Source organism: Aulostomus chinensis, chromosome 7 (assembly GCF_037954235.1).
Source record: "Aulostomus chinensis isolate RoL2024-O1b breed Wild chromosome 7, RoL_Achi_v1.0, whole genome shotgun sequence".
NCBI lineage: Eukaryota > Metazoa > Chordata > Actinopteri > Syngnathiformes > Aulostomidae > Aulostomus > Aulostomus chinensis.
Genome location: NC_141326.1, coordinates 12,470,314 through 12,495,993, shown reverse-complemented (window position 1 = coordinate 12,495,993; position 25,680 = coordinate 12,470,314). Strand labels below are relative to the sequence as shown.

General features: G+C 44.6%; 2 protein-coding genes across 4 annotated transcripts in view; one reads left to right on the top strand and one right to left on the bottom strand.

Annotated features, from left to right (window-relative positions):
- The first annotated feature begins 832 nt into the window (after positions 1 to 832).
- LOC147258567 (homeobox protein DBX1-B-like) lies at positions 833 to 6,100 on the top strand. The gene is made up of 4 exons (XM_086207723.1): positions 833 to 1,406; positions 1,778 to 1,879; positions 4,865 to 5,070; positions 5,183 to 6,100. The coding sequence occupies exons 1-4, from the start codon at positions 1,034 to 1,036 to the stop codon at positions 5,489 to 5,491; spliced, it is 990 nt and encodes a 329-aa protein (XP_086063849.1). The 5' UTR covers positions 833 to 1,033; the 3' UTR covers positions 5,492 to 6,100.
- Positions 6,101 to 6,697: 597 nt separating this feature from the next.
- Positions 6,698 to 25,680, bottom strand: part of ckap5 (cytoskeleton associated protein 5) — a 28,932-nt gene continuing 9,949 nt past the window's right edge. Inside the window, exons 15-45 of one of the 3 annotated variants that reach the window (XM_086208493.1) lie at positions 25,493 to 25,603; positions 24,793 to 24,885; positions 24,417 to 24,602; positions 24,231 to 24,325; positions 23,756 to 23,939; positions 23,471 to 23,613; positions 23,095 to 23,269; positions 22,425 to 22,538; positions 21,933 to 22,061; positions 21,664 to 21,858; positions 21,433 to 21,559; positions 20,318 to 20,403; positions 19,517 to 19,627; positions 18,697 to 18,819; positions 18,111 to 18,260; positions 17,805 to 18,008; positions 17,577 to 17,712; positions 17,263 to 17,456; positions 16,994 to 17,166; positions 16,068 to 16,091; positions 13,356 to 13,529; positions 13,108 to 13,228; positions 12,029 to 12,208; positions 11,757 to 11,944; positions 11,068 to 11,143; positions 10,806 to 10,994; positions 10,525 to 10,662; positions 9,318 to 9,401; positions 9,055 to 9,214; positions 8,848 to 8,969; positions 6,698 to 8,622 (exon numbers count right to left, since the gene is read on the bottom strand). In XM_086208493.1, coding sequence (XP_086064619.1) covers positions 8,362 to 8,622; positions 8,848 to 8,969; positions 9,055 to 9,214; positions 9,318 to 9,401; positions 10,525 to 10,662; positions 10,806 to 10,994; positions 11,068 to 11,143; positions 11,757 to 11,944; positions 12,029 to 12,208; positions 13,108 to 13,228; positions 13,356 to 13,529; positions 16,068 to 16,091; positions 16,994 to 17,166; positions 17,263 to 17,456; positions 17,577 to 17,712; positions 17,805 to 18,008; positions 18,111 to 18,260; positions 18,697 to 18,819; positions 19,517 to 19,627; positions 20,318 to 20,403; positions 21,433 to 21,559; positions 21,664 to 21,858; positions 21,933 to 22,061; positions 22,425 to 22,538; positions 23,095 to 23,269; positions 23,471 to 23,613; positions 23,756 to 23,939; positions 24,231 to 24,325; positions 24,417 to 24,602; positions 24,793 to 24,885; positions 25,493 to 25,603 — 4,446 coding nt within the window. In that variant the 3' untranslated portion in view covers positions 6,698 to 8,361. The remainder of the gene's footprint in view (positions 8,623 to 8,847; positions 8,970 to 9,054; positions 9,215 to 9,317; positions 9,402 to 10,524; positions 10,663 to 10,805; positions 10,995 to 11,067; positions 11,144 to 11,756; positions 11,945 to 12,028; positions 12,209 to 13,107; positions 13,229 to 13,355; positions 13,530 to 16,067; positions 16,092 to 16,993; positions 17,167 to 17,262; positions 17,457 to 17,576; positions 17,713 to 17,804; positions 18,009 to 18,110; positions 18,261 to 18,696; positions 18,820 to 19,516; positions 19,628 to 20,317; positions 20,404 to 21,432; positions 21,560 to 21,663; positions 21,859 to 21,932; positions 22,062 to 22,424; positions 22,539 to 23,094; positions 23,270 to 23,470; positions 23,614 to 23,755; positions 23,940 to 24,230; positions 24,326 to 24,416; positions 24,603 to 24,792; positions 24,886 to 25,492; positions 25,604 to 25,680) is intronic. The other 2 variants (XM_086208494.1, XM_086208495.1) reach the window with 2 other exon arrangements.

Sequence of the window (25,680 nt, the reverse complement as noted above, 5' to 3'; positions counted from 1 at the left end):
CTAAATTGTTTACCTCGCTGAAAGACCACTTTATGTCACCTGACCTGGTGAATTACTGATGCGGAAGAGCGTCCAAAAATAAGACAAACACAAAGTTACAGGGTGATTAATGCAATCCATGTAAAGCAGGGAGGGGAACCATGAGCCATGGAGGGCCGTGTGTGTGTGCAGGATCTCCTTCTAACCAAGCACTTCAACAGGTGATTCCCCTGGTTAGATCAACACCTCTGTGGCTGACGGTGTGTTAACCAGACACACACACACACACACACACACACACACACACACACACACACACACACACACACACACACACACACGGCCCTCCATGGCTCATGGTTCCCCACCCCTGATGTATAGGATCTGCCTGTTTATAATCTGATGAGTGACAGAGAGATGCAGCCTTCACCATTTTATATATTATCACCTAAAACACAAGCAGCGACACCAGTAGCAGTAGTAGTGATATGTGTGTGTGTGTGTGTGTGTGTGTGTGTGTGTGTGTATGTGTGTGTAAATAAAACAGTTAAATAAATGAAATGGTCAGAAGCCTGAGGTTTGTTGTAGGACTAAAGTCCAATCAGTCCTGAAGGGGGGACCGTTGACCCCCCCCCCCCCCACACACACACACACACACACACACACACACACGCACACACACACCCCGCCTGAACCTTGTCTCCAGAGCCACACGCAGGACATGGGCAGGGGGTTGAACTTGTGCATGTGCGCCCGAATCTGTGTGTGTCTGTGTGTGTCTGTGTGTGTGTGTGTGCGCGCGCGCGCGCGAGAGAGAGAGAGAGAGAGAGAGAGAGAGAGCGAGAGAGAGAGAGAGAGGTTGTCAATGAGTGAGTCCCTTGTATAAAACCTTTGGAAGTGGGCGCAAATATACAGGTAGCTCAGAGTGTGTGTATGTGTGTGTGTGTGAGAGAGAGAGTGTGTGTGTGTATTCATTTGCTTCCTCCGAGGAGACACGCCGATTTGCAGAAGGAAAAAGAAAGTGAGGAGTGAGGAACTTTTTCAACTCGGAGCCATGATGTTTCCATGCAGCGCCCTGCCGCCTCCTCTCTACCCGGACCTACTGCGTCCCCCGGCCGCTCTCTCCTCGCCTCTGACCCGGTCACTGCCCTCGGGCTTCCGAGTGGAAGATCTCCTCCGAATCAGCCAGCCTTCGTACAGCTACATTCATCGGACTTTCTCCTCCAGAAACCCCGGGGACATCCTCTCGCTGAGCCCGGGACCTGGCTCCTCTCCGCGGGCTTTGGGACCCACCACAGAGCGGTCTGTGTTCCAGAGCTCCGTGCAGCCGAACCGCAGCAGCCCCGGCTCTCCTCAGACCGCCTGCCCGGCCTCCGGCTACCTAAAGTTCGGCGTCAGTGCCATCCTGGCCCCGACCACACGGAGCGGTGAGATGCTCGGAAAAACTGATGTACCGGTAGACCAACTGCTTAATATTAATGATGAGCAGGCTTCCATGACTAGGTTACCTTTAATAGACGTAGATCTGTTTGACAATGTCATCCATAATTATACACATCTGTATTATAACAAGGCCGAAATGGCCCAATAATGATTATTGCACAGTAGCTGGGCTTCTCTTCATCTACTCATTTTACATTTTGGTTGTAAGTTTACATAAGAACTACTCCTGAAACATTAGGGGCTGTAGCATGTTGAATTTTTTAACACCTATGTGAAGTCAGTGTGTGTGTGTTTGTGTGTGTGTGTGTGTGTGTGTGTGTGTGTGTGTGTGTGTGTGTGTGTGTGTATTTTCCAGCTTGCTCCTCTCCTCCAGTCCAGAGTTTGCAGACTAAATCTTTCCCTCTTCCGTTCCTGGATGGAAGTCTCCATCCGTTCATCAGAGCTTCCTTCCTCACAGGTAGGAGTTTCTCCCTGTCTGACTCCAGTAAAGATCATGTATCTGCTGGGATTCTGCCTCTCAGAACCTTTCTGCAGTTTTTCATCCATATTTACATCAGCGGGTTCATGATAATCAGAAGATAATCTCACTTTAACATTCAGTTCATGCACTGCTCGCTGAACGAAGCACGAAGATTAGAAATCAGCTTCTTTCAGCTATCAACCAGAACGACATCCCACTTTTTTACAACTGAAAACAAATCCCACGAACGATAAGAAGACGAAGAAGAAGAAGAAGAAAAATAAGAACGACACATCTACGATTTCACAGATTAAATGTACAGTGAAACAGAAATTAAAATATCTGTGGACAGATAATAGGACAGAGGAAGAAAAATCAATTTATAGATATAAAGTGTTTTTTTTGTGTGTGTGTGCGTGTGTTTATCATTGAAACATCAAGTGTCAGACTGAACACCGCAGGATTTCCATTTCTTTTATGAATAATTCCATTTTAAATTTTACTATTTCATGATATACATTGGAAAATACAATGAAAAACTGATCATGCAAGAAAAAAAAAAAAGGGGGGGGGGAATCATGTTATTAGCGCCAAGTCTTTGATTTACACTTTGGACCTTAACCTAAACTGGGAATTCCAGCTCCTCTCCTCCCGCTCTTCTTCCACCCGCCCGCTGGTAACTTAGATAAGTGAACAATTTCATCATAATTAAACAAAAAAAAAACAACAACAAAAAACATTTAAGCCCCTTAAAATAAGATCTTCATCAATATGCCCTGCCTCTGCTGTCATAAGACTTTAAAAGTTGTTGTTGTTTTAAATATATCTTGTATTTATTGTTAATTTTAGGCAGTGTGGCGTTGCGCCATCAGAGCTACTATGGCTGCGGTTCCATCACAGGTTAAGTAAATACAACTGAGGCTCAATAGTCCCTGTGTGACTGTAGACAGACCCTCAGTGGAGGAGCGGGGGTTGTTTTTTTTGTTTGTTTGTTTGTTATTTGTTTGTTTGTTTTTTGTTAACGAGTTCTGCTTTTTAATTAAAAGAACAGAGGAAAAGAGAGCGAAATTAAAGCATCTCTGTCCACGTTTGTTTCCATTTATATTTTCCCACGAGCGAATTCATGAAGAAACGGGAAAGAAAATGGACACAAATTCTCGTAATTGACACTTTAAAGGAATCGCATGTGACTACAGACGTTATCCAACGGCGAGCACTCCGTCCTGGACACCTTGTCAACCTTTTAGCATGGGAATTCCCTGGACAGCTCCGAATCAGCTTCGCCAATTTGAAAACCTATTTAGTGAACGCTCTGACTGCTGACATTAGCACCAGTTGTCGTTATCTACAAATTAGTCCAGTTTGTCACGCTCGAAATATATTAGTGCCGTTTGTCATGGTCTAAATGTGAGGCGGGTTTCTTCCCAGCTCAGGAACTCAGAGCCTCTTCACGCGCTGTCGTTTTCCCACCAAGCCCCCTCTGCCTGCCCACAAAGCTCCCAGCACCGTGACCAATAGGAGCCAAAACCACACACACACACACACACACACACACGCACGCACACGCACACACGCACACAATTTTCATTTCTCAAATCATAGTTGCGTTTCTTTACACATCAGGTTCAGCCATTTTCTGCAAAAACCCTCCTCACGACAGGAGGCATGAGACGCGCGTCCCCCTCGCACTCAGCGGCAGGTACGGAACTCTGAGAGCATCCCTCCGTCTCCGAGGCTCCTCCAACACTTCTACATTGTGCTGACCTGCCTTTAATGGGCCTGTAATATACTGGCCTGTCGACAGCCTTCTCCACTCAATTCATTACAACACAATCAGCTTTCTCTCTGCATTTGCAGCCTTTACAATCCCTCTTCATGGTTCATTAGAGGTAGTGTGAGCCGCGCTTTGGAGAGCCCGTCTCATTAGCATTGGCTCTGTTTCCACCGCTGGACAAATTGGACTTTTAAACATCAGATTTCAAGCAGGACAAGTTTATTCTGGGCAGCATCAAAGAGAAGATGATCCAGACTTTTCTGTACTACTCTGACAGGAGATGAGGACCAAGCAATGTTGGATTTTGCTGGTAGATTAGTAGTCAACTACGTTTCATTCATTTGATTTCTGACCTTCACTGTGCATTGGCTCGAAAAAGATCTGGACAGTTGGGACGACGTTCTAGAAAGGGAACAAGTGCAAGTTTCCCTAGTTTTCAATCAGCAGGCGTTATGTGAAAAGGGAACAAATAATGTGACCTGAACCAAAACAGTCCAACCAAATATTTGAGTATCTCTCTCTCTCTCGCTCTCTCACACACACACACACACACACACACACACACAGAGTCTGAAATAAAAAAAACTCCTCACTTTGGATGGACGTACATTTATTGAGTCCTTACTGGTTTCAGCTCTTTAAATGTGAAAAATGTGTTTTTGAGTCTTCCACAACAATGAGGAGTCAAAGTTGGGGGTCAGGAACCTCCCCCGGGTCAGGAAAACAATAATGGGGGAGGGTCAGGAGAGGATTTCAAGCAATGTAATCAAATAAAAATGATTCGAAATGAATTGTTGGAAAAGATTTAAAAAATGTAATTTGATTGAAATTTTGAAGTTTTTGTTTGTTTGTTTGTTTGTTTATTTGTTGTTTATTTTACTCTTCCCGCCTTTGGAGATTACTAGAAACTGTGACACGGATTGAAAAATTGGAGAACCTCCAGTTACGTGACAAAGAACCCGTTTGAAGCCTGGACAATATTTGGAAAATAATGATAACTGGATTCATGTCTGTAGTGGGTGCAAAAGCACTGAAAGCTTTTAGTTAAATGTTCTAAAAGTTTATTAGAACCGAGCTTTGACTTCTGTTAGTTCATTCAAGTGCTCAAGGCTGCTGATGTCCTCCTCATGTGTAGGCGGAACGCTGAGGGGAGAACCACGGCTGCTTCGACCCTCTCAGTCACCATGTGTTGTGTTTTGTCCCTTCAGCCTCCTCCTCCTCTGCGGTCCCTGTCCCCGGGACGTTCTCATGGCCCCTGGCCCCTAGAGGGAAGCCCAGGAGGGGCATGCTGCGGCGGGCGGTGTTCTCAGACCTCCAGAGGAAGGCCCTGGAGAGAACTTTCCAGAAGCAGAAGTACATCAGCAAGCCAGACAGGAAGAAACTGGCCAGTAAACTGGGACTCAAAGACTCGCAGGTGCACAGCGATTCATTTAGTCCATGTTGTTCTGCTGTCAGTGTGTGTGTGTGTGTGTGCACCTCTAGCTGTAGCTCAGTACTAGTGACGTTCCCTCCTGTGTTCTATCAAGGTGAAGATCTGGTTTCAGAACCGGAGGATGAAATGGAGGAACTCCAAAGAGAGGGAGCTGCTGTCCACGGGGGGCTGCCGTCAGCAGACCCTCCCCACCAAAACCAACCCCCACCCAGACCTCACCGATGTGGGCAGCACCTACTGTCACACGCTGGACAGGACTGAACCAACCAGTCAAGCACAGCTGGACCAGGACCAGGAGTCCCATCATCATCATCATCATCATCATCATCCTTCCTCTCCGTCAGAGTCCAGCAAAGTGTCGGAGATCTCAGAGTCCGACAGTGAAGAAATCACAGTGTCATAAGTGGAACATGAGAAAGGGGGACGACAAAATCCTTTCCAGAAACTGATGGACGGATCAGACGTTGCTGGTGGATCAGCAATGAACTCATATTTCTGTACAGAGTTACAGATATAACCTTTGTATGTAGTTCAGTGTCACATGCACGCTGAGCCATCTTAGATTTAATATCAGTAGACTGAAATGTTTGAAACTCTTAAATATATAATTGTTCTTTCCATGTTCATATTTGTATTCTTTATTTTCTCAAATAAATCCTGAAAAAGTCCCATGAGGTGAGGTTGATGTCCTGAATGTGGAGCCAAGCTTCAGCAGGAAGCAACAGTTCAGGTGGTACGGTACCTATCCAGTAATCAGGAGGTCACGGGTTTGATCCCTGGCTCCTCCAGAGACTGCGTTGAAGTGTCCTTGAGCAAGACGCTGAACCTGGTATCCCCGTGTATGGAGCCTACGCTCATCATGTTCAGTCAACAGCTTTGAATGTACAGGAAAAGCAGTGTTTTTATTTTGAGGCAAAATGCCTAATTTTCTTTCAATAGCCTCCGTGTCATGTGACTCGGCAACTAGATCAATACCCAATATTACTAAACTTTACTAGTACTATTACTGTTACTAACCTGAAGAAATAAAGCACAGCTCTTTTCAAATGCAGTACTTTTTAAATCTATATGAACATTTTAAAGCTAAATGTATCAGTGACCAGTGACTGACAACTATGTCCATGTCCTGGTACCTGCTGACGGATGAGGTTCGGTTTCTTACCGGCCCATAGCTGCTGCCTCTCTCTCTCTGAGCAGGGGACTGCTGCGCTGATGGGTCAAATCCTGTGCTGGCGAAATCCTGATCAGACCAGTTCTTTCCAAGAAAGTCGGTCAAACTGCAGGATTCCCCACTAGACAATCACAAACGCTGAATTTCTCTCGGAGGGTCAAGAGGAGAGATCATTCATGCAAAAGCAGAGATTTGTTTTTATGTCATAATTCATCTCAAGGGATCCCCCCCCCCCCACCAATATGAAAACAAAATTCAAAAAATAAGGTTTGGAGGAGATCCCTTAGGTTTCGTTTTAGGAATGTTTAAGGCACGGCTGCATTGCCTTTAAATGGATACAAACTGACTCGGCTGCAGCTCCCAGATATAAAATATATGAAGGACAGCAGCAGCAGCAGCAGCTTCAGGTAAGACAATCAAGTCAAATCAAACTCCAAGTTGGATTGTTAAAAAACAAACGAACAAGACTTTATTGCCATTTTCCACTATGGATTATACAAGGAAAATGGAGAGCAACGATGTAAGACTACTGACATTTAAGCAGCAGTTTAGTAATGCAAACTTTATTTACATGAGAAAATAAAAATCACAGACTTCATGCCATGCTCTTTAACCCTACAGACAGAACAGAGAGCTTCCTTCAGATGGATAAAGAGCCAGAGATAAATAACAAAAGTTTGGTGGATGCGCTTTACAGTGACAGCCATGTTGGCCCTAAAGTCCAGGTCCATGGCTGCCGGGGGACAATGACGGCGGTGTTAACGGAGGCGGGGCCATTAGTACATACAGTATTTACAGCCAAGTGTCAACACAGCACAGTCTACTAACACACCTGCATGTGGCTCCGCTGAGAGGGAGGGGCGGGACTTCCTGAACAAAGCAGCACGGGAGAGGCTGCGCCAAACTCTGCAACTTTCAAAATAAAAGCAGTGGTTTTTAACCCCTTAAGACCAAAAATCTCAACCAAACACGACAGATGATCATTTTAAGTTCAGCTGCCCTTCTTAAACCGAAGAGTTAAAAACCACTGACTTATTAAAGAAATGGCACTAAGTAGCCACTTTCTGAATAAAACTGGACACATTCCTCTAGTAACCTTTAACACACACAGCTTGAAAATAAAAACCTTCCTTCAACATCACCTGTGACTGAATCAGCCTCATCAGGTTGAACCCGATGTCACTGTGTAAATGCAGCTCATCTTTCTCTGGATTATACAAATCTCATGTCAGTGCTGGAGTCTCATCAAGAGACACCCGCCGACGCCGAATTAGTCAGAAATGTGGAACTTTTACTTTACAGATGTAGAAATGGAAAGTTTGGGGGGTTTCGCCAGGCTGCATGTACACAGCTAAAGGCTTCCTACAGCAGTATTCCTCCATCCACACACACACACACACACACACACACACAGCAGCAGGATTGTGAGTCGAGCAGGAAGAAATATGTTACTCTCCTGCATCAGTTATAGTAGTTAAGTGGTTAACAACGTTTAAATATGTACAAACATATTGTGCCGTATTACTACAAACAGAGAAAAGAGAAGAGGGAGCGGTACACAAGTCTGTTATGATAGTTAGACGAGGTTTTGTTTTAGTGGGTCAGGAGAAGAGGAATGAGGGCTGTGACAGTCTGAGTTTAGTTTTTTAGATGAAACTGTACAGACTGGACACTATTCTGCTGATGACGCTTCTGCACAAAAACAAAACAAAACCAAAACAAACAACAAAAATCAGAACATATTTTGCCCTGAAGAATGACTTAGTAAAAACTGAAAAATGTCAAAATAAAACATCTTTTGACAAGTTTAATAAGAGCTAAAAACACCTGGATGGTTGATGCAGTGTCTGTTTGACAGCCTGAGTTCAGTCTGACTGGACTGAACTACAATCAGGTTAGGTGTGTTTGATTTTGACTACCTTACAGGCACAGTGGGCGGAGTCAGATTTCAATTGACGGGTGTGTTTCGAGTCGCTACCTGAATTGTTGGTACTGAGGGAGTTAAGGGTCCAAGTGCTTTTTATTTCCATCTACACGAGCATGAACACAAACAGAATGATGGCGATCTTCAGACTCCCGGCTGGTGAGATGAGGTGGCGCTCCTACTGCCTGTTGCTCTTTATCCGCTCCAGGCGTTTCTTCAGGTCGTCCAGGTTGGCTGCTGGCGAGGCTGAGCGAGTGTGTGCGTGCGTCGGGGAGCGGGAGTGTGCGTTCTGTTCTTGCTGGTAGAGCTCTCTGGACTCTTTGAGCTGCGACAGCTTGCTGTGGAGCATGTCAGTGGAGGAGGCCACAGACGGCTTAGACGACAGCAGGGAGGAAATGGGAGGTCGCTGCTGGGGCTCGTCATCATCCCCGCCGCCACTCTGCAGCAGTAGAGAGGAATGGAGGAAGCAGGATGACGGTTTGACACAGAACATATTATCCAACTATAAAAAGGTCGACAGGGACACGTGTCACACTAGCTTCGGCGTTTACATTATTCAGTGGCTAAATAAACTAATCATTTGATTTTTGTTTTAATCTGTGTTTGACAGACAGGAAGTAGTTTCATCTGTTTAACAGTGTCAAGCGTAGATGTAGCAACTCACCCGGGATGTGTTCTCCAGGCCTTGTCTCTGTCGGAGAATCTTTAATCTCTCGTAGTAAACTGCCGGTTTTATCTCTTCATTGTTACTGCTAAGACCGGTGTCACCACCATGCTGAGGGATCACTACACACACACACACACACACATTATTTTCCACTCCTGCCACCACTGTTATCAAAGTTCAGAGCAATGGTCGTTTTCATCCAACCTGCTGAGTTCTGGATGCGGGACTTGCCCTCTCGCTCAGACTCGATCATTCGAAGCCCTCGCTCCACGTAGCTCTGGAAAAACTGGGACGTGTTCTTGAGAAATGGTTCCAGGTCGGCATCAGAGTACTTCTGCTTGTACTCGTACAGCTCTGTCAAACCCTGGAAGGAGATCGCGTACGTTTCATTCAGTTAGCATGCTCCTTCTCTGTTGGTTTGAAATTCGGTTTTCAACTTGGAGCAGTAGGAATGGAGGTGAGCTGACCTCTTTAGTGTTCTCCTTGGAGCCAATCTTCTTGAAGATTTCAGACAAGATGTCACTGACCTTGGCCTTTGACATCTGGTCCTCCTGGGAATAAAAAAAGATCTTACATCAGTAAGACACTCAATGAAAAGTTGTGTTTCCCAGTCTACTGTTTGAGGGGTGGGGCTTTGAGTTGTGTAACAAAACCTCTAGGCAATCTTTAGGCGCTTCCACACCGGCCACCGAGCTGCTAATTTGCCCGTCTTTTTTGCGGCTCGGTCCGAGGTTTCAGACAGAGTGCGGTCAATTTTGGCCCGGCAATTTTCCTCCTCCTCCAGGATACACTTATTGCCACCTCCATTGCTAAACGAATCCAAGCCTTTAATGTGCTGCCTCGGTGTGAAGTGGACGGAGCAAACATAACGCTCGCTGGTTGTCCCGCATCAAACACCTCTGAGAATGTCAACGCCGACGTTGCTGCCGGCCAGAGCAGTGAACTGCTGTTTTGAAACTTACAGACTGTCACGGGGCTGAGTATTCTCCTGACGCATCGTCACTTCAGTGAGATGAGGACCTGGGGAGCCACTGAGATCAGGGAGCTGTTAACCATCACTGCCGAGAGGACAGTGGATAACCACCTCACGGGACTGTGAAGGATGACTTGTTGTGTGAAAAGGTCACGGGGGAGCTTGGTCAACGTGGGTATCATCAACAAGTAGAAAACTTCAGAAAAAAGTACCACCAGGTCTGTGACCACAACAGCAGCAGAGGAAGGTTGGACTGGGACACTACGAGGTTTTCCTGACAGTCACGGGGCCGAATATTCTCCCGACGTTTATGTTGTAGGTCACTGTTCACGCGCAACTTCACGCTGCATGTCACATCACATGTTTATGCCCACACAAGTGGCTGCTTTTTTGGAAAGAGGACTATTACGCCTCCATTTTACACAGACATGACGGCAAATTCCCGCCTCTCTTGGGCCGCAAATTTGGCGCGTTCTGTGTCTAAAAAAGCTTCTGAAATGGAACTGATTTCATTACTTTAGTAAACAATCCAGCCTTGGAATCGATGACATAAGTAATTACACGACAAAAGCTAAACTAGAGTCTCCAAACCAGCGAGTGTACAGCTCACATAACTTGCTAACAGAAAATAGACAAACAAGAGAAATAGCTAAGTATGAAAAATAAACAAAATGAGTGTGTGTATTGTTTGTGAGACCAACCGTGCGCATTCCCATCTTCTCGTTGCCTCTGTCACCCTTAAGACCAGAAAGGTTGCCCGAATGCTTGACAACTCGTCTCAAGTGGGCCTCTAACTCGGACTCATTCCGATTCTCTATCATTGATAGGTGGTCCAGGATCTATGATAAGTAAAACATTAAGTAGTAAGTGAAAACAATGTTCTTATTAAACCCAAATTAACATTTGGCTCAAGGAAATAAACCATGAAACAGGGGCATTTTTACAAACATCTTGTGTGTGTGTGTGTGTGTGTGTGTGTTACCTTGGCGCCGGTGAGCTTGCAGAGTGTGTGTAACAGAGTCTTGAGGGTCCTGTGTGGCATGTCACTCTTAAGCTGCTTCAGCTTCTCTTTGGGGAAAACCTTCATGAAGTTGTGGACGTCCAGCAAGATACGATCCAGGTTGATGTTGTCGATGGTCTCCGGGAGGAAGCGGGTCATCCTCCACAGACACTGAGCACAGAGACACACATCTTACTGGTCCACTAAACTGACTCATTACTCTTATTAAAGGGAGTAAACCTACCTTCATGACCAGCTCAGAGAACATGGAAGAACCAGCCGTTGCTACTAAAGTGTCCTGAAGCAACACCAGCAGAGCACTGCAGAGGCAGGAGGACCACAAGTCAATGAAACTTTCACTGCTAAGAATCACGACAGTCCAGTAAACTGGATCAATTCTGAAAGGCGCTTTATAGAGCTATCTGACACAAATGAAGCATTATTAGATTCAAATTAGGGTCAGATAAACAACTGATGCATTTCAACAGAGGGAAACAAAAGAAAAAAAGTGGCAGCAGACCAAAGAGAGAATAATAAGAAAGAAAGAAACATTACAAACACAATAGGTCTTCACCCAGTTCCTTCGGGCTCAAGCCCTGATTAAAAGAATGAAACTGCAACCTTGGCTCATGACCCAGGTGTGGATCTGGTTTATAGCTGAGTAACCACTAGAGGGCAGCAATACACCCTGGCTCACTCTGCTCAAGGATTTTGACCTGTAGATCTTGTCAGTCATTTATTCACACGTTTCAAAATCTATCTGAACTGAAATATCTAAAAGGTTTGTCGTTACCAAAATTGATATTGTTGCTAAACTTAGATGAATTAATTACAAAAATGTATATGATTCTCTTTTAATTGATTTGCAGCACTAATTTGATTAGCTTCTTTGTGTATCACCACCGTAATTAGTCCACGTATCGGGGGGCTGACCTGATGATGTTGGTCTGGTCAGACCTCTCCAGGACTCTGACGACCAGCAGGTTTACAGATCTAATGAGCTGCTGTCCATCTTCTATGTCCTCCACTCTGCTGTCCAGCATCAGCGTGATCAGACCGTCCATCAGGTCCTTCAACACACCCATCGACGCCTCTCTGGCCAGCGATTCCATCGAGAACAACTGGTGACAGAGGGAAGAGGGGATGAGTGAATGCTAATGTCTGAATGACCCACTTTTGTTCCTCTCAGTACCCAGACAACTCACAGATAGCATGTTTCCGATGATGCAGCTGTACAGTTTGAAGATGTCTTTCTTGTCCAGCCGGTCGTCGGCCATGTGTGTGACGTTGATGAGCCTCAGCTGCATGAAGGTAGCAATGAGGAACTGGTCAATGTGTCCTGACATGACCTCAGCTTTCTCCGGCTGCCGCAGCACCTCATCAATCTGCAGGGACAAAAAACAAATAGAGGAGCAAGACAGTCAAGAACCAGAGGAGACAGACGACACATTTATCCATCTACATTTTAGTGCTTCCCCTCCAACAGATAGTTTTCTAATAACTGCATACAAAAGGCTGTAAGAGAACTGCAAAATGAATGAATGAATCAGGAGTTAAAAAATTATTTTGTGCAATTTAATTTGTAATTCAAGGAACTGCTAAATGTTTTCTGACAATCATCCATCCATCCATTTTCTACCACTTATCCTATTAAGGGTCACGGGGGGGGGCTGGAGCCTATCCCAGAAGCCTTCAGGTGAGAGGCGGGGTTCACCCTGGACAGGTCACCAGTCCATCACAGGACCAACACATAGAGACAGACAACCATTCACACTCACAGTCACACCTACGGTCAATTTAGAGTATCAATCAGCCTCGTCCCCTCTTGATGTCTTTGGACTGTGGGAGGAAGCTGGAGTACCAGAGAGAACCCACACAGGAACAGGGAGAACATGCAGACTCCACACAGAAAGATCCTGGGGGCTCAAACCCGGAACCTTCTTGTTGTGAGGTGACAGCGCTGACCACTGCACCACCGTGCTGCTTCTGACAATTAAGCCAATATTTGCATCCTCATTTCAGAGCGAATGGGTCCAATTAATGAGTAAAATTACATTTTACAGAAGGAATTTCTAAACTATTTTACATGGCCCATTCTGGATCTAGCCAGTTGGCACATTTTCTAGCAAATCAAACACCATAATCTCAAGCTTTTTCTTACAGAACTGTAACACAGTATGTAAGATGTGTTTAGACAACTTTCTGTTCTGTGAGACAAAGAAGAGATCGAGTGGTGAAAGGCAGTTTTTAGGCTTGAATCAGGTTTCAGTTCAGGCTCCTCTACCTGTGCCAGTGCCTGTATACTGGTGTTGATGTCACCACTGGCCACCTGGGAGATGACAAAGTTTATCGTAGACGCTGTGCTGTTGTGGAGGTCATCAAAGTGAGGGGAGATGGAACGCATCCTAGGAAGACAAAAACAAACAAACACAAAACACAGCAGCATTAAAGTCACTGAAGAATATTCAAATCGCTCAGACACATTTGATGTTTTAACTTCAGTAATCTGAATTTTGCATCTTTTACACATACTTGGGTTCAGGGATCATGATGGGCTCCAGGAGCTCGTCTAGCTTGTGCTGGACCAGGTCTGGCAGCTCACACACTCGGCTCTGGTCCATCTCAATCATGTCCAGGTCTAACTGGAACTCCTTAGGGATGGACGGGTGAGAGGACTCGCTGTGCTGGGCGTTCTGGCGAGCTTGGCTGGATGGATTGAAGAGTTGATGGTGGATATGGAGGAAGAGGGGAGAAGACAGCATATTTAGGTCTTTGGATTATTGATCAGTGCCTTCTAGCTCCAGTGCTGACTGAAACAAGCCTTTAACTCGTTTGTTCGAGAGTATTTGACAAAAGGACAGAAAGCTGAACAACATCATGTAGCAAAATCTTAAAAAGTGGGATTATCACCAGTAATCCAGTAGAAATGTACACAGCGGATCTGGTTTCCCCATCAGGACTGGAGCTGATCAGCACTGATCACACAACAACATACAGGATCAGTGTTCTTTATTAGAACACACCGAAAGGTTCCAACTGGCTTAAGGAGCAAGGACATACTGCATTTTTAGAAGAGTAATACACAAAAACAATGTACTTGATGAAAGAAGCCTCAGTAAACAAACCAGTACAGGCCACCTCTGAAGCACCTGAGTCAACTACACGTCTGAATCTTGAAATAATAATACAGTTAAATTATTGCTGCTCTCTCCTGCCTCGCCCGTCATAGCCAAACACAGCAGTTCAGCCACACCCCTGCAAGCATTGTGAGACCAAACAACCAAAATTACATGGCAATTAAAGTCAAGTCACTCCCACTTTAATCATCTAGGCCCTTTGAATGTCTTTACTGAATATAAAGACATTTTTAAAATGCTCAATGCACCAGTCAAGAGTCAACATAAGCCCGAAATCAAGTGAGGACCTGGGACCTCTACAGTGAGTCGAGTTCAGCTTGTCCAGGGTACCAACCAGTCAGCGGTGCCATGACAGTTCACAGGTCAGGTTAATTCACTAAAAATCCATTCAGTGTTTCTCATCTGTTAACATGTCACATGGACATGAAAGGGACGACGTCAGCTGTAGGTGACCAATCACAAATGTTGAGGTCCAGAGTCACAGACTTCACTAAGAGGAACAAACTACAACTCTAACCACAGCTGCTGCAGCCAAAACCAGAGAGAAAACCTGATTGCGTGGACGTGTAAATCAGCAGACTTTGTATCACTGTTCCGTCCTTAAAGCACCAGTAGATCTGACTGCGATCACCTCTGATTACCAATTAATATTAGAGTCTGTAACAACCACGTTGCAGTTGCTAATTTGGTTATTTCTTTCAATCTACAAATAGAAATTGAGCCTCAAGTCCTCATCAGTTTATCTACTCAATAACAAAAGGACAATGTTAACAGAGGAGGAGAAGAAGATTGGACATGATTCATAAAATGTGACTGATTTCTGCCGGAACCTATTTTAGAGAAGAAGTGATTTCATTTAATGGACATTTTGAAGGGTGTAGTGACGCTGTCGACAATATATTAGGAAAGGCTCCCAGTACAAGCTGGAACTACTCAACAGCTCCTCGTATTACAGCCTCCAAAACAACTGTTAAATGATTACGGTCTCCAACAGATTCAATAAAAATGCACAATATAATCCTCAAGATGGGAGTTTCATGGTGGGCCGCTGTATAGTACTCCTTATGAACCCTGTGAGTGGTTTTAATTTTATTTTTTTACATTTAAAATTTCAATTTAAAAGCTGGAGCTGATGGCCACCACTTATCAATGCTGCAATTGCCACCAGACGCACCAAGTTGCATGATAAGAAATGCACAGCAGTCCGTTTTTCAAGGGTGGCAGGTCAATCTGCACAGGGCAGATGGAGCCAGACAGGATGTCCCCAGATGAAGGGCATAAGGGATCTGGTCCAATTTTAAAATAAAACACTATACGTAAACTCCTGATCGCAAAAAATGCACAGAAAAGGACACGATAAAAGCACAGACACTACGTGAACACATAAACCAACAGACCCCGAACAAATTGGCAGAATGAAATCAAGTTAATAAAGCGATGTGGGCAGAACGCGCTGCAGCTAAAAACTGCAATCATGCGGAGGACGTACTTAACGTCAAGGCTGGAGCACGAGGCAGCCGTTCTAATTTGTGTGTGTAAATTCGGGGTTGGCCTTCTCTGGAGCGGGTTACTGCTGCAGCACACTCTACTGCCGTCATATGTTCTGCTGAAAAGTCAATTAGCCTGGTAGCTCAGAAATTCCCTGGTTTAACCTGAAGTTACCCCACTAGCCTACTAATGGAAGTACAGACCCCTGGGCTGACAAAACACCCCCCACCAGCAAGACCAACCGCAACAAACTGAAATGCCAACAACAAATGATGAGACTTTGAGCTGCCAGGAAATACAAATCTTCCGTCTTCAGTCAGGACATGTACATGTTCAGTACACTAAATATGAATACACATACAAAAGCGAGATGAGGCAGTTAGAATGAACTAGATTCAAAGTGACAGCAGGACATTTGGAAAATTAGTCTGCTTTACCTACCAGCTGATATTAGTTAACGCCATCATAAAAAGCAAGACAAAAAAACTCAAATGTCCCAGCAAACTTTTCTGTTCATTACCATCATGAGAGACCAGTGTCAGACTGCATTCAGAGACGAGTTTGTCCGAATGGAAACAGAAATGAGGGCAGGAGGAGGAGGAGGAGAAGAGGTACTCACATCCTATAAGTGCGATACATTATTCTGCTCCGGAAAGGAAGGCAGGCAGAACAGAGAGGCGGAAATCACAGGAAAAAGAGATGAGGGGTTAAGAGACATGCAGCCAGCGGGCCCGTCAGCCAGCCAAAGACACAAACACAGGTTGGTTTCACGGATAGTTGACAGGCTTTAATACGTTAACTAGTCAAGTCTGTATCTGTGAGAGCAACCTGACATGCGATGACTCAGTGGGAAAGAAAATGAAGAGCACAGATGAGTTGTGAGCTCAACAGTCAAACAATACATGGAGAAAAATTCCACTACAGTCACATCACAACCATTAATCCACAGTATGAACTCTGATGGATTCGATGCTCAGATGTGAATGGATGAAAGAAAGGAGGACGTGCTTTTGAATGGCGGCAGTTGAATTTATACAACCAGTGTTTGCCATACAAAAAGCTCCACTTGTGCGGCCTGCACAGGTAGATCAAATTCCTGGTTGGGGATTATAGATCAATATTTAAGCAACTGGAATTCACAGAGCAGATCAAACCAAGACAATGGTACTTTTCACACTGTTCTTGGTGACAAGGACGGCCCAAACCGTCAGTCTGTGAGTCCAACCTTGTTTTTCACCGCTTTTAAACGGATGAAAAAGTCAAGCGATTTTTGCAGCTCCACAACTCTTGCTACGCCATTACACTTCATCATTCATGCTTTCCTGTGAGTTTTTAAGTCAAAAGTTCATTTCCACAGAAGAACCCTGAGCTCTCTCTCTCTCTCATCAGTTAACAGTCAATTAATGAGCCCTTGTCCTTGAGAGTCAACTATCTCAGCTGATCTTACTGTCATGGTGGACAAATGAAACACACAGACTTGAGTTTCATTCTGTACAAGTGTGATATCAGCTGAAGCAACTTTCCCTTCAGAATCAGGTGACCTACTTGAGTTTGTTGGGGTCTTCCTGTGCAGGCTTGCGGAGGAAGGTGGCGTTGGGATTGGCTGGGTGCTCTCTCTGAGACTTCTCCGTCGCGCTGGGTTTGGCAGGAGCTGCAGGGGTTTTCTTTGCTGAACGCTTGATCCTCTCCTCCAGCATGCTCATGTCTTTCTCAGACAACTACATCAGAGGGAAAGGGGAGGGCTATAATCTGAACAAGGCTATGTACATTTTGGACTAAAGCTCTTTGGCATTATCCACTAACGGCCGCCTTACATTTCCAATGAGTTTGTAGACTTGGTCTCCACAGACGTTGTAGACGGCCACCACCGTGTTCAGGGCAGCGTTGCGGACAGAAGTGTCTCTGTCACCGATGTGAACGGCGATCTCTTTCAGAGATTTAGCTGGGGTCGGCTGGCATACATTCATCCCATAACCCTCGATCAAACAACCCAACTCCTCTAGACATTCTGAGGACAAAGAAACAATATTGGTGGATTACTTTTCCATCAAGAAAACAAAGTGGAGCAAAGAGGCTTTTGGACAGAAAACCCCTCCAGCCAGTTAGCTGTGTGTCCGTAGAGACCTACCAGCTCTTTGTTTCGAGTTCTTGGACTTGGTTCCATCCATGAGGAATGGAAAGACCTTTGATGCGGGGTAAACCTTGCACAGCACAGCCAGAATGGCTCGGACATCTTTGCGAACAACATCCTTTGACTCCCCAACCTCAAAAAAAAAAAGGGAAAAAAAAGAAAACTTAAAGTACCAAACACCAAAGACAGGTTTGTTTGGTTCTTGTGAGAGTGAAGTGTTCTGACCTTGAGGATGAGGTAGGGCACGAAGGAGTTGGCCTCGTACTCAGTGAGGTGATAGTTCTCTCTGTTGAGCATGGCAAAGAGCAGCTTCAGATATTCCAGCACCTTCATCAGGACTGTGGTGTTGGTGTCAAAGAAGCGCAGGGTGAACCACTTCAGAATCAGGTCCAGACAGCTCATGGTGGCTTCGCTCTCGCTCTCCAACCTCTGTCAAACACACACACACACACACACGCAGGTTTGTAGAGATTTACTCCTGCAGACATGAGGACCAGCAATAAGTAAACATGAACACCCAGCAGCCCCTACCTCAATCATGACTCCGATGGCCTTCACATGTCTCTGGAAGTCAAAGTGGAAGAGCTCATCTTGGAGCCACTTGGCGAAGCAGGTGGACATCTGAGTTTTAAGCTGCTCCACATATTCATCTCGAGGAGTGATGAAGTTCCACTTCAAGATCTACAGACATGGGAGAACAGTCCAATTCAGGACAAACTTAGTATTTCCAAATCAGTTTTATGCATCACCATAAGAGGATAGCAGCTGGAAAGGCTACAGCAGGTGACTATCTGTTTCTACCTAATTACGCCTTTGAAAACGCCGTACCAGAAGGTTTGATCTGGAACAATTAGTACTCAAAGATGTTATAAAGGCCTACACGATCCACTACAGTCAACACAGGTTTGTTGACACCACGAAACAAGTAGGAATTCCACATGACTAAATACTCAAGCCATAGTGGGTGATGATGTCTCTCATATTCTGACCTCTCGTGAACATAAAAAGGAAGCAGGCAAAATATCAGTGGCATCCTTCCACGTCATGCAGCCCAGTTCAGCACCACTGCAGACTGCAACCTCGATAACGAACATGGTTGAAATAAACCCTCAGGTACCTTCAGTTGCTTCTCTTCCTTGATCCTCTGCTCCTTAGCATTGGGGATGAGGATGAAAATTGGCCCGGACTTATCTTCATCATCTTTCATGCCTTTGGTTGCAATCTTCTTCCCAGCTGCTCCCTGAAAACAAAAACAAAAAAAACATCCAAGTGTGACGATATTTTTCTGTCAGTGTGTACAGAATGATCCAATTTCATCGGTGTGCAGTTTACGTGAAACCATATCAGCAGATTCAAGTGTATGTCGTTATAAATAAGGAGTATGTAGATGATGAGAATGAGAATGGAACGAGGAGGTTATGCTGCAAAGATCTCAGTGCAGGTTAATACTTAAAAACAGAGTGCAGAAACATGTGCTTGTATTCCAAAGCATGCAACACACATCCAGACATACTTTCATGCACTGCAGTAACCAGAATGTGACGCGAGACCTGTTTCATTTCTGTGCGCATGCATAGCGCTTTTTGATCCGTCTTATGTCAGAAAGATTTTATTTATTCAGAACTTAAAACAGGTGTCTAGACAGGTTAATCAGATTTCATGTAACAAATAAAATCCATGTGAATTTGCTTGTAAGATTATAAATTCACAGTGCTGGTATTAGTGGTTAGAGAGAAACAGGATCAGACAGAGCAGAGACCGGGTTGGGTCAAAGCTCAACAGGGGTTAAAATTGTTCAGTGGACACTTGTTAGCCTGACAAACTGTCCCAGTCTGCTGCTCGAGGACACCCAAGGGATGTCAGCAGCAGCAGCAGCAGCAGCTTGTAGAGGACATATAAGGACAGTTTGATCAGGATGACACCTGAACCGCATCTACCTGTTGACTGCCAGCAGCAGCCTTCCCTTTGCTTTGGGGCTTTTTACTAGCATTACTGTCCTTGTCCTTGGAGGGAGGGGCAGGGTCAGGTTCCTCCGAAGGGGAGGGGAGCTGAGCGAATAGAGAAATCACATTTACACTTCACAGTCAAGTCGATGACTGGAGAAAAACCAAATGATGAGCACAGACAATATGTAGAAATACAAACTGTGGATGTGGAGTGAATATGGCTACTGATGTCATGACAACTTAACATAGGAACCTGCATGACTGACACCACTACAGAGAGATCAAATATGGTTTCAGCTGCACAAAGATGACCTCACCTGCTGCCAGGAGTTTCAAGCTTTTTTTCCCCATTTTACCTTCATACAATTTGATTTTAACAGCATGACTTCCATCTGTCAAAACGTACGGTTTCAAACTGTTGGTTGTTTTGTTTTTTTTTAATTTGCACTCTCCATTTGCTGGCTTTACTTTGACTTTTTTGAATTACTGAAATAATTCAATGTCATTCCACCACTTCCTGCAGCTGCAGCATCAGTAGAATTAATCAGCATCTGTACCTGCAGGGGTAAAGACGCACTACTGTAGTGCAACACAAAAAGTAAACATGACAAATAGCTGAATGGTGAATAGGACTGGTGGAATTCATGCAGTTGAAATGACATTCTAGCACAGTCTCTCCCTTTGCCAAGTAACATACCTCTGCTGACATCAACTTTGTAAGTTTCAATAATTCCCACTATGTTGCTTGGTGGTACTCGTTTCTGTGACCATCCTCTGTTTTTGTACACATACCTTCTTAGCAGCCATTCCGCCTCTGACCTTCTTAGCTTCAGGTTTACTGTCAACAATGTCCTCTCCAGCCGGCTGCGACCTGGAAGCTTCAGAGGAAGAGAATATTATTGTTGACTCATAACTGTGCAGACTAAATATATTTGACTATCTTACTACTTGATCTCCATTTCCCAATTTACCAGTTTCTAACAAAGAGCACTTGTTTGACTCAGGCTACGTTTACATGGACAGAAAAGTTCTGAAATCAACCTGGTATGGAAAACACTCGGAATATCATGCAGCCATATAAACAGCGTTTTAATGACATAAGACTCAATAGGCTTATAATCACAGTGCGCAGAAACTAAGTTAAGATGAAGAGCATTCTGATCAGAGTCACATTGAAGTGTGATGTACATGTGTGCATCTTAATCCCATTATTAAGTTCTATTCATGATTTTCACAGCATTTTGCATCACTTAAGACAGTCAAACTGCTTCATGATGCCTGGTTCAGAGGCGTCCATTATTAGCAAGAAAACAATCAAAATTCAGGTATCAGCTGGACATTTCTCTGGATCAAGTAAAGGTTGAATGGTATAATGTATGAGGAAACTCACGTAAACATCTTCACATAAAGATCCTTCTCACAGTAATGTAAATGCTCTTATTATTGCCTTCGACATAAATGTAGTCCAAGTCTCTGCGGACATCACGTGCGTTGTAGGAAACCAAATTTGACAATATTTTTGTTCCTGGCATGTTGGGCCATTCAGAAATTTAAATAAAAAGGTGATTTCAAACAATATACATCAGGTTTCCATACATCCAAAACCCGCTGTGTTCATGGAGGGACGTTAGAAGGTCTCATCAGTCCAAAAGTGCTGATGATACGAATGTGTTGACCAGATGTAAAGTGATTCTGTTGATGGCTTACTGTTTCGTAGCTAAGCTAATGCAACTCTCTCGTTCTACCACGTGCTCTATAATTTCCCACTCTTTTTTTTTCCCCCTCACGCGACATAATTAACGCTTTCACAACTTTTTAAGCGGACCAATGTTTTGATAAACTCCTCCAACACGTCAACCGCAAACGCGTCACGGTTCACATCCTGAAGTATTTCATGTTCTACTAACCTGTTCCAGATCTACCAGAGTCTGTGGAGCCTTTTGCTCCTCCAGCTTTTGCAGGGGCAGCAGGTTTAGCTGGCATCACTGCTCTAGCTTTCTCCAACATGGCTACCACCTGGTCTTTAGATGCAGGCTAGAGGGGTACAGGGACGATTGACAAAAGTTTAGTCCTCTGCAACCTAATTTACTGGATGAAAAACTTTATAACAACAACATACACAGCTCAAACAAGTTTACCTTGACTTTTCCGGTAGCCTTGTTCATTTTGTCGTAGCCAAGGTGCATCATGAAAGTGGGGAGAGCGTCCTGAGCCTTCTTTCTCACATCTGCATTTCTGTCCTCTAGGCAGGCGTAGAGGTGGGGGACGCAAAGCATCAGGTCCCCGGGCACCGTCCTCAGAGCAGGTAACTTCTCAGCTAACCAGCCTAACAACTAAGAGATGCAGGGAAATTGGAAAATGCACCCCCTGAATTTTTGGATGATCAGCTTAATGATGTTGTGTGTACCTCTTGTCTAAGGAAAGCATTGTCCCTCTTCAGCTCCTCCGACAGCTCTTCTCCCTCCAGCCACTCCTTCATCCCAGTCTGCTCCACCCAGGCCTGCAGCGTAGCCATGGCAGCTGCCCTGACGTTTGACTATAGAGGAACAAAATTCACATTCATCACCACCACACATCCAAAAGCCCACCACGAACTTACTTGAAAGATAAGACTTCCTCACTCTTTGTCAATTATGAATGCATTGTGCATATTCTCAAACTTAAGTACATTAATTTAAGCGTTAACAGTTGTCACGTGTGCCATTTGTAATTAAGCTCACAAATATTTTGTGTGACCTCCATAATATATAAATCTGCGTGTAATTGCTGAAGCCTAATATCTGGTGGAACAGTAATTAAAGTTAAAAACAAAAACACAACACTGAATCAGAAAATAAATGTAATAAAACAAAAATAAATAGAATTTAAAAGGGAGATTTCTGAACCTCTACTTTCATACCTTGCTGTCTCCCAGTACAGTGATAATGGGGATTCCCAGTGTTTTCACATGCTGCTTGAGTCCAGGTCCAATGGCAGTAGCCAGCTGCTGCAGGATAGTCAGGGTCTGCTGGACCTGGAGAACAAGCAGCTTTTATCACACTGTTGAAAAAAAAAGTACCTTTACCAAAGCCTTCTTGTGGTAAAAACGTGTCATCTATAGATGAATGTGAGTTTCAGACGGAAGCAGGCAAGTGACTGTATTGATGCAATTGTAACAGCTTTATACCAAAGTGAAGTATGTACTAGGATTTTGCCAGGAATCCTCACACGTGACAGTTGCAGTCCATTAGACAGTAAAGTGAAGGAGTGCAGGATGAATGTTTATGAAGAAGATGGACTGAAGGGGGTGGCACTTCTCTCCTGGGCAGTTTGACAGCATCACAACAAATAACAGCCTCGGACAGCTGTTTCAAAGTCCAGGACCAACATCCACCATAAAATCATGTTTTATTTCCGAAAAAGTGAATATTACATATATTTGTCTTAAGATAACATCGACATTAGTAAATATTGCAATTTCCAATACCTTGCATCTTCATCTAGAACCAACCTGAAACAGACGGCATCTATGCACATGTCAAGCACCTAGATGCAGGGCTGGCCTTGAGACCTGCTCTTACAGTACTAACCAGGATCTTGTTGGAGTCACCGAGTCGTCCTTTCAATGCCAGAGGCAGCTCCCCGATGTTGGCTGTGATGAACTTTGCTTCTGAGATGATGGCTGCAACCTCCTCAAGACCTTCCTTCCTGATCTTCCAGTTCTTTTCCTCAATTTTGGACACCAGATCAGATGTGATCTTGTCACTGATGGAGCAAAAAGAGACAGAATTTCGTTAGACTGATAAAGTCTCGGAGAGAATAGAAATGTGATGTTTAGAGTGCATTTAATGAACGGCGTGAATGTCTTCCAAAAAGGTATCAAAAGTCCTTGTCATTTACTGCATTGCAGTAAAGCCACACAAGCATTTGCACAATCATGCTGAAAATTGTGCTGGATGTAGCTACCCAATGTCTGTTCTGGGCAGCAGGTCCATGATGTCCTGTCCTCCACCTCCGATATCTTCTTGCTCCTCTCCATCATCACCCTCCTCCTCTGTTGCGGCCTTCTTGGTGGATTTGATTGGAGCTGGAGGAGACTGTCCTTTCATCTGTCATACACACAGACATCTTATCAAGCCAAGTGGAAATGATTCAAGTTTTTTTTGTTTTTTTTAACTGGCCATTTTCTATAACAGAAATGTTCTTGGAAAGAGAAATGGCTGCACTCTGATCCTGACGTAACGTCCCCACCTTATCAAACTCAGCATCTATTTGTTGAAGCTGAGCGGGCTTCTCATCCTCAAAGAACATGCGGAGAGGCGCCCCCATGTAGAGATACATGACCCCCAGCAGGGTGATGGCAGCTGTCCGGACAGCGGGGTTACTGGCTCTCAGGGCCGTCTTCACGTTGTTGATGAAGGCCGTCACGTTGATACTGCAATGGAGAGGTCAAAGGCCAACAGATAGCTTTTACATAACCGTCACACCTTCATTATTATCTTGCAACCATTTCAACAGATACAACCGTTTAAAATGAAAGTTAATGATAATTACAGTAAATCGAAGGAGATTCACCGCACACTACACAGCTGAGCTGCCTCTGCCCTTAATGGTTTTGTAAAATCTACAGGTAAGACATCATGAGCAACTTGTATCTCCAGTGGCTTCATCAAGCTTGCCCTGATGGATCCATAGGTAGGCAAAGTAAATACGGGCTCTAACTTACCCAGCAAAGCCAAACTCCTTTATGGCATTCGCCAACCAGTTGAGAGTCTCCGCTTGGTTCTTTGGGTTCTTTTGTGCAAACACCATAGAAACAACCTGACAAATAAAACATGGTAATGGTTTCAATGCACAACAGCCTCAATCATCAACATCCATGAGCTTGTTGATCCTTTTTTAAACCACAAACCTGTTCTGCAGTCCATGGCAGGGAGCAGGCCTCTCCAATAGCCGTCAGTCCCTCCTTGGCATTTCCACCACATTTGACGTCGCCGACCTTATCAGCCAGGCCCTCCAACGCCACCAAGGCTGACGTCTTGGAGAACTGTCCTCTCTGGGCTATCAGAGCAACGATGTGGAGCTTCATCTGCATCACCTACACAGGGAGACATTACAATGGTATAAAAGACTGATTCTATTTTAAGTAACTAACTATGTAAAAGCTAAGCTACAACACTCTGATATTCTGGTTGATTTTAAATGTCACTACCCACATTTATAAAGTGTTTGTGTCTTTGGAGCAAGTTCAAACAGCTGGTCTAACATTTGCCAACACAAACAATTACCTGGAAGTTGGTCTCCTTCCAGCCTGGTTTCTTGGCCAACATCTTGACTAAGGCCTGGCAGGGCATCACCGTCTTATCCATTGTCTCAACAGCCTTGAAGCAAACGTGAATTCATACATAAACATTCCTGCATATGACTGTGTTACAAATAGTGACATGTTAGAGGATTTAACAGTGGAGAATTAACTGAATATTAGCTGAGGTTCAAGCAATCTCTTCCTCTGCTGAGATGCTTCTATGTTGACTATTATATAAGACATAATCCATTTTATACTGCTTATCCTGTTAAGGGTCGCGGGGGGGCTGGAGCCTATCCCAGCAGCCTTCAGGCGAGAGGCGGGGTTCACCCTGGACAGGTTGCCAATCCCTCGCAGGGCCAACACATAGAGACAGACAACCATTCACACTCACAGTCACACCTACAGTCAATTTAGAGTATCAATCAGCCTCGTCCTCTCTTGATGTCTTTGGACTGTGGGAGGAAGCTGGAGTACCAGAGAGAACCCACGCAGGAACAGGGAGACTCACACAGAAAGATCCTGTGATGGAGCCACGGGCTGAACCCAGAAACTTCTTTCTGTGAGGCGACAGTGCTAACCACTGCACCAGTATGCCACCCTATACAAGACATATTTGGGTTTTGTTGTCATGTTAACTAAAAGTCAGGACTTTACACTCTTGTTTAATAAAACGGTGTTACCCTCTGGAACTCTTCCATGCTGGCCAGTCTCTCCTTCCAGTTGGCTGAGTCCAGCTGTTGTAGACAGGAGGCAGGAAGAACACCTGCTGCCAGCTCCTCACACACCTCAGGCTGTATACACACAAACAAACACACACACACACACACACACACTTTAACATATCAGAAAATCCAGCAGCAGCAAACTC

Bases quoted from the DNA above. Each gene is read 5' to 3' on its own strand.
- LOC147258567 (XM_086207723.1), top strand. From the start codon at position 1,034: ATGATGTTTCCATGCAGCGCCCTGCCGCCTCCTCTCTACCCGGACCTA. The intron at 1,880-4,864 runs GTAGGAGTTTCT...TTGTCCCTTCAG, and splicing joins CAGAGCTTCCTTCCTCACAG to CCTCCTCCTCCTCTGCGGTC. The intron at 5,071-5,182 runs GTGCACAGCGAT...TGTTCTATCAAG, and splicing joins TGGGACTCAAAGACTCGCAG to GTGAAGATCTGGTTTCAGAA.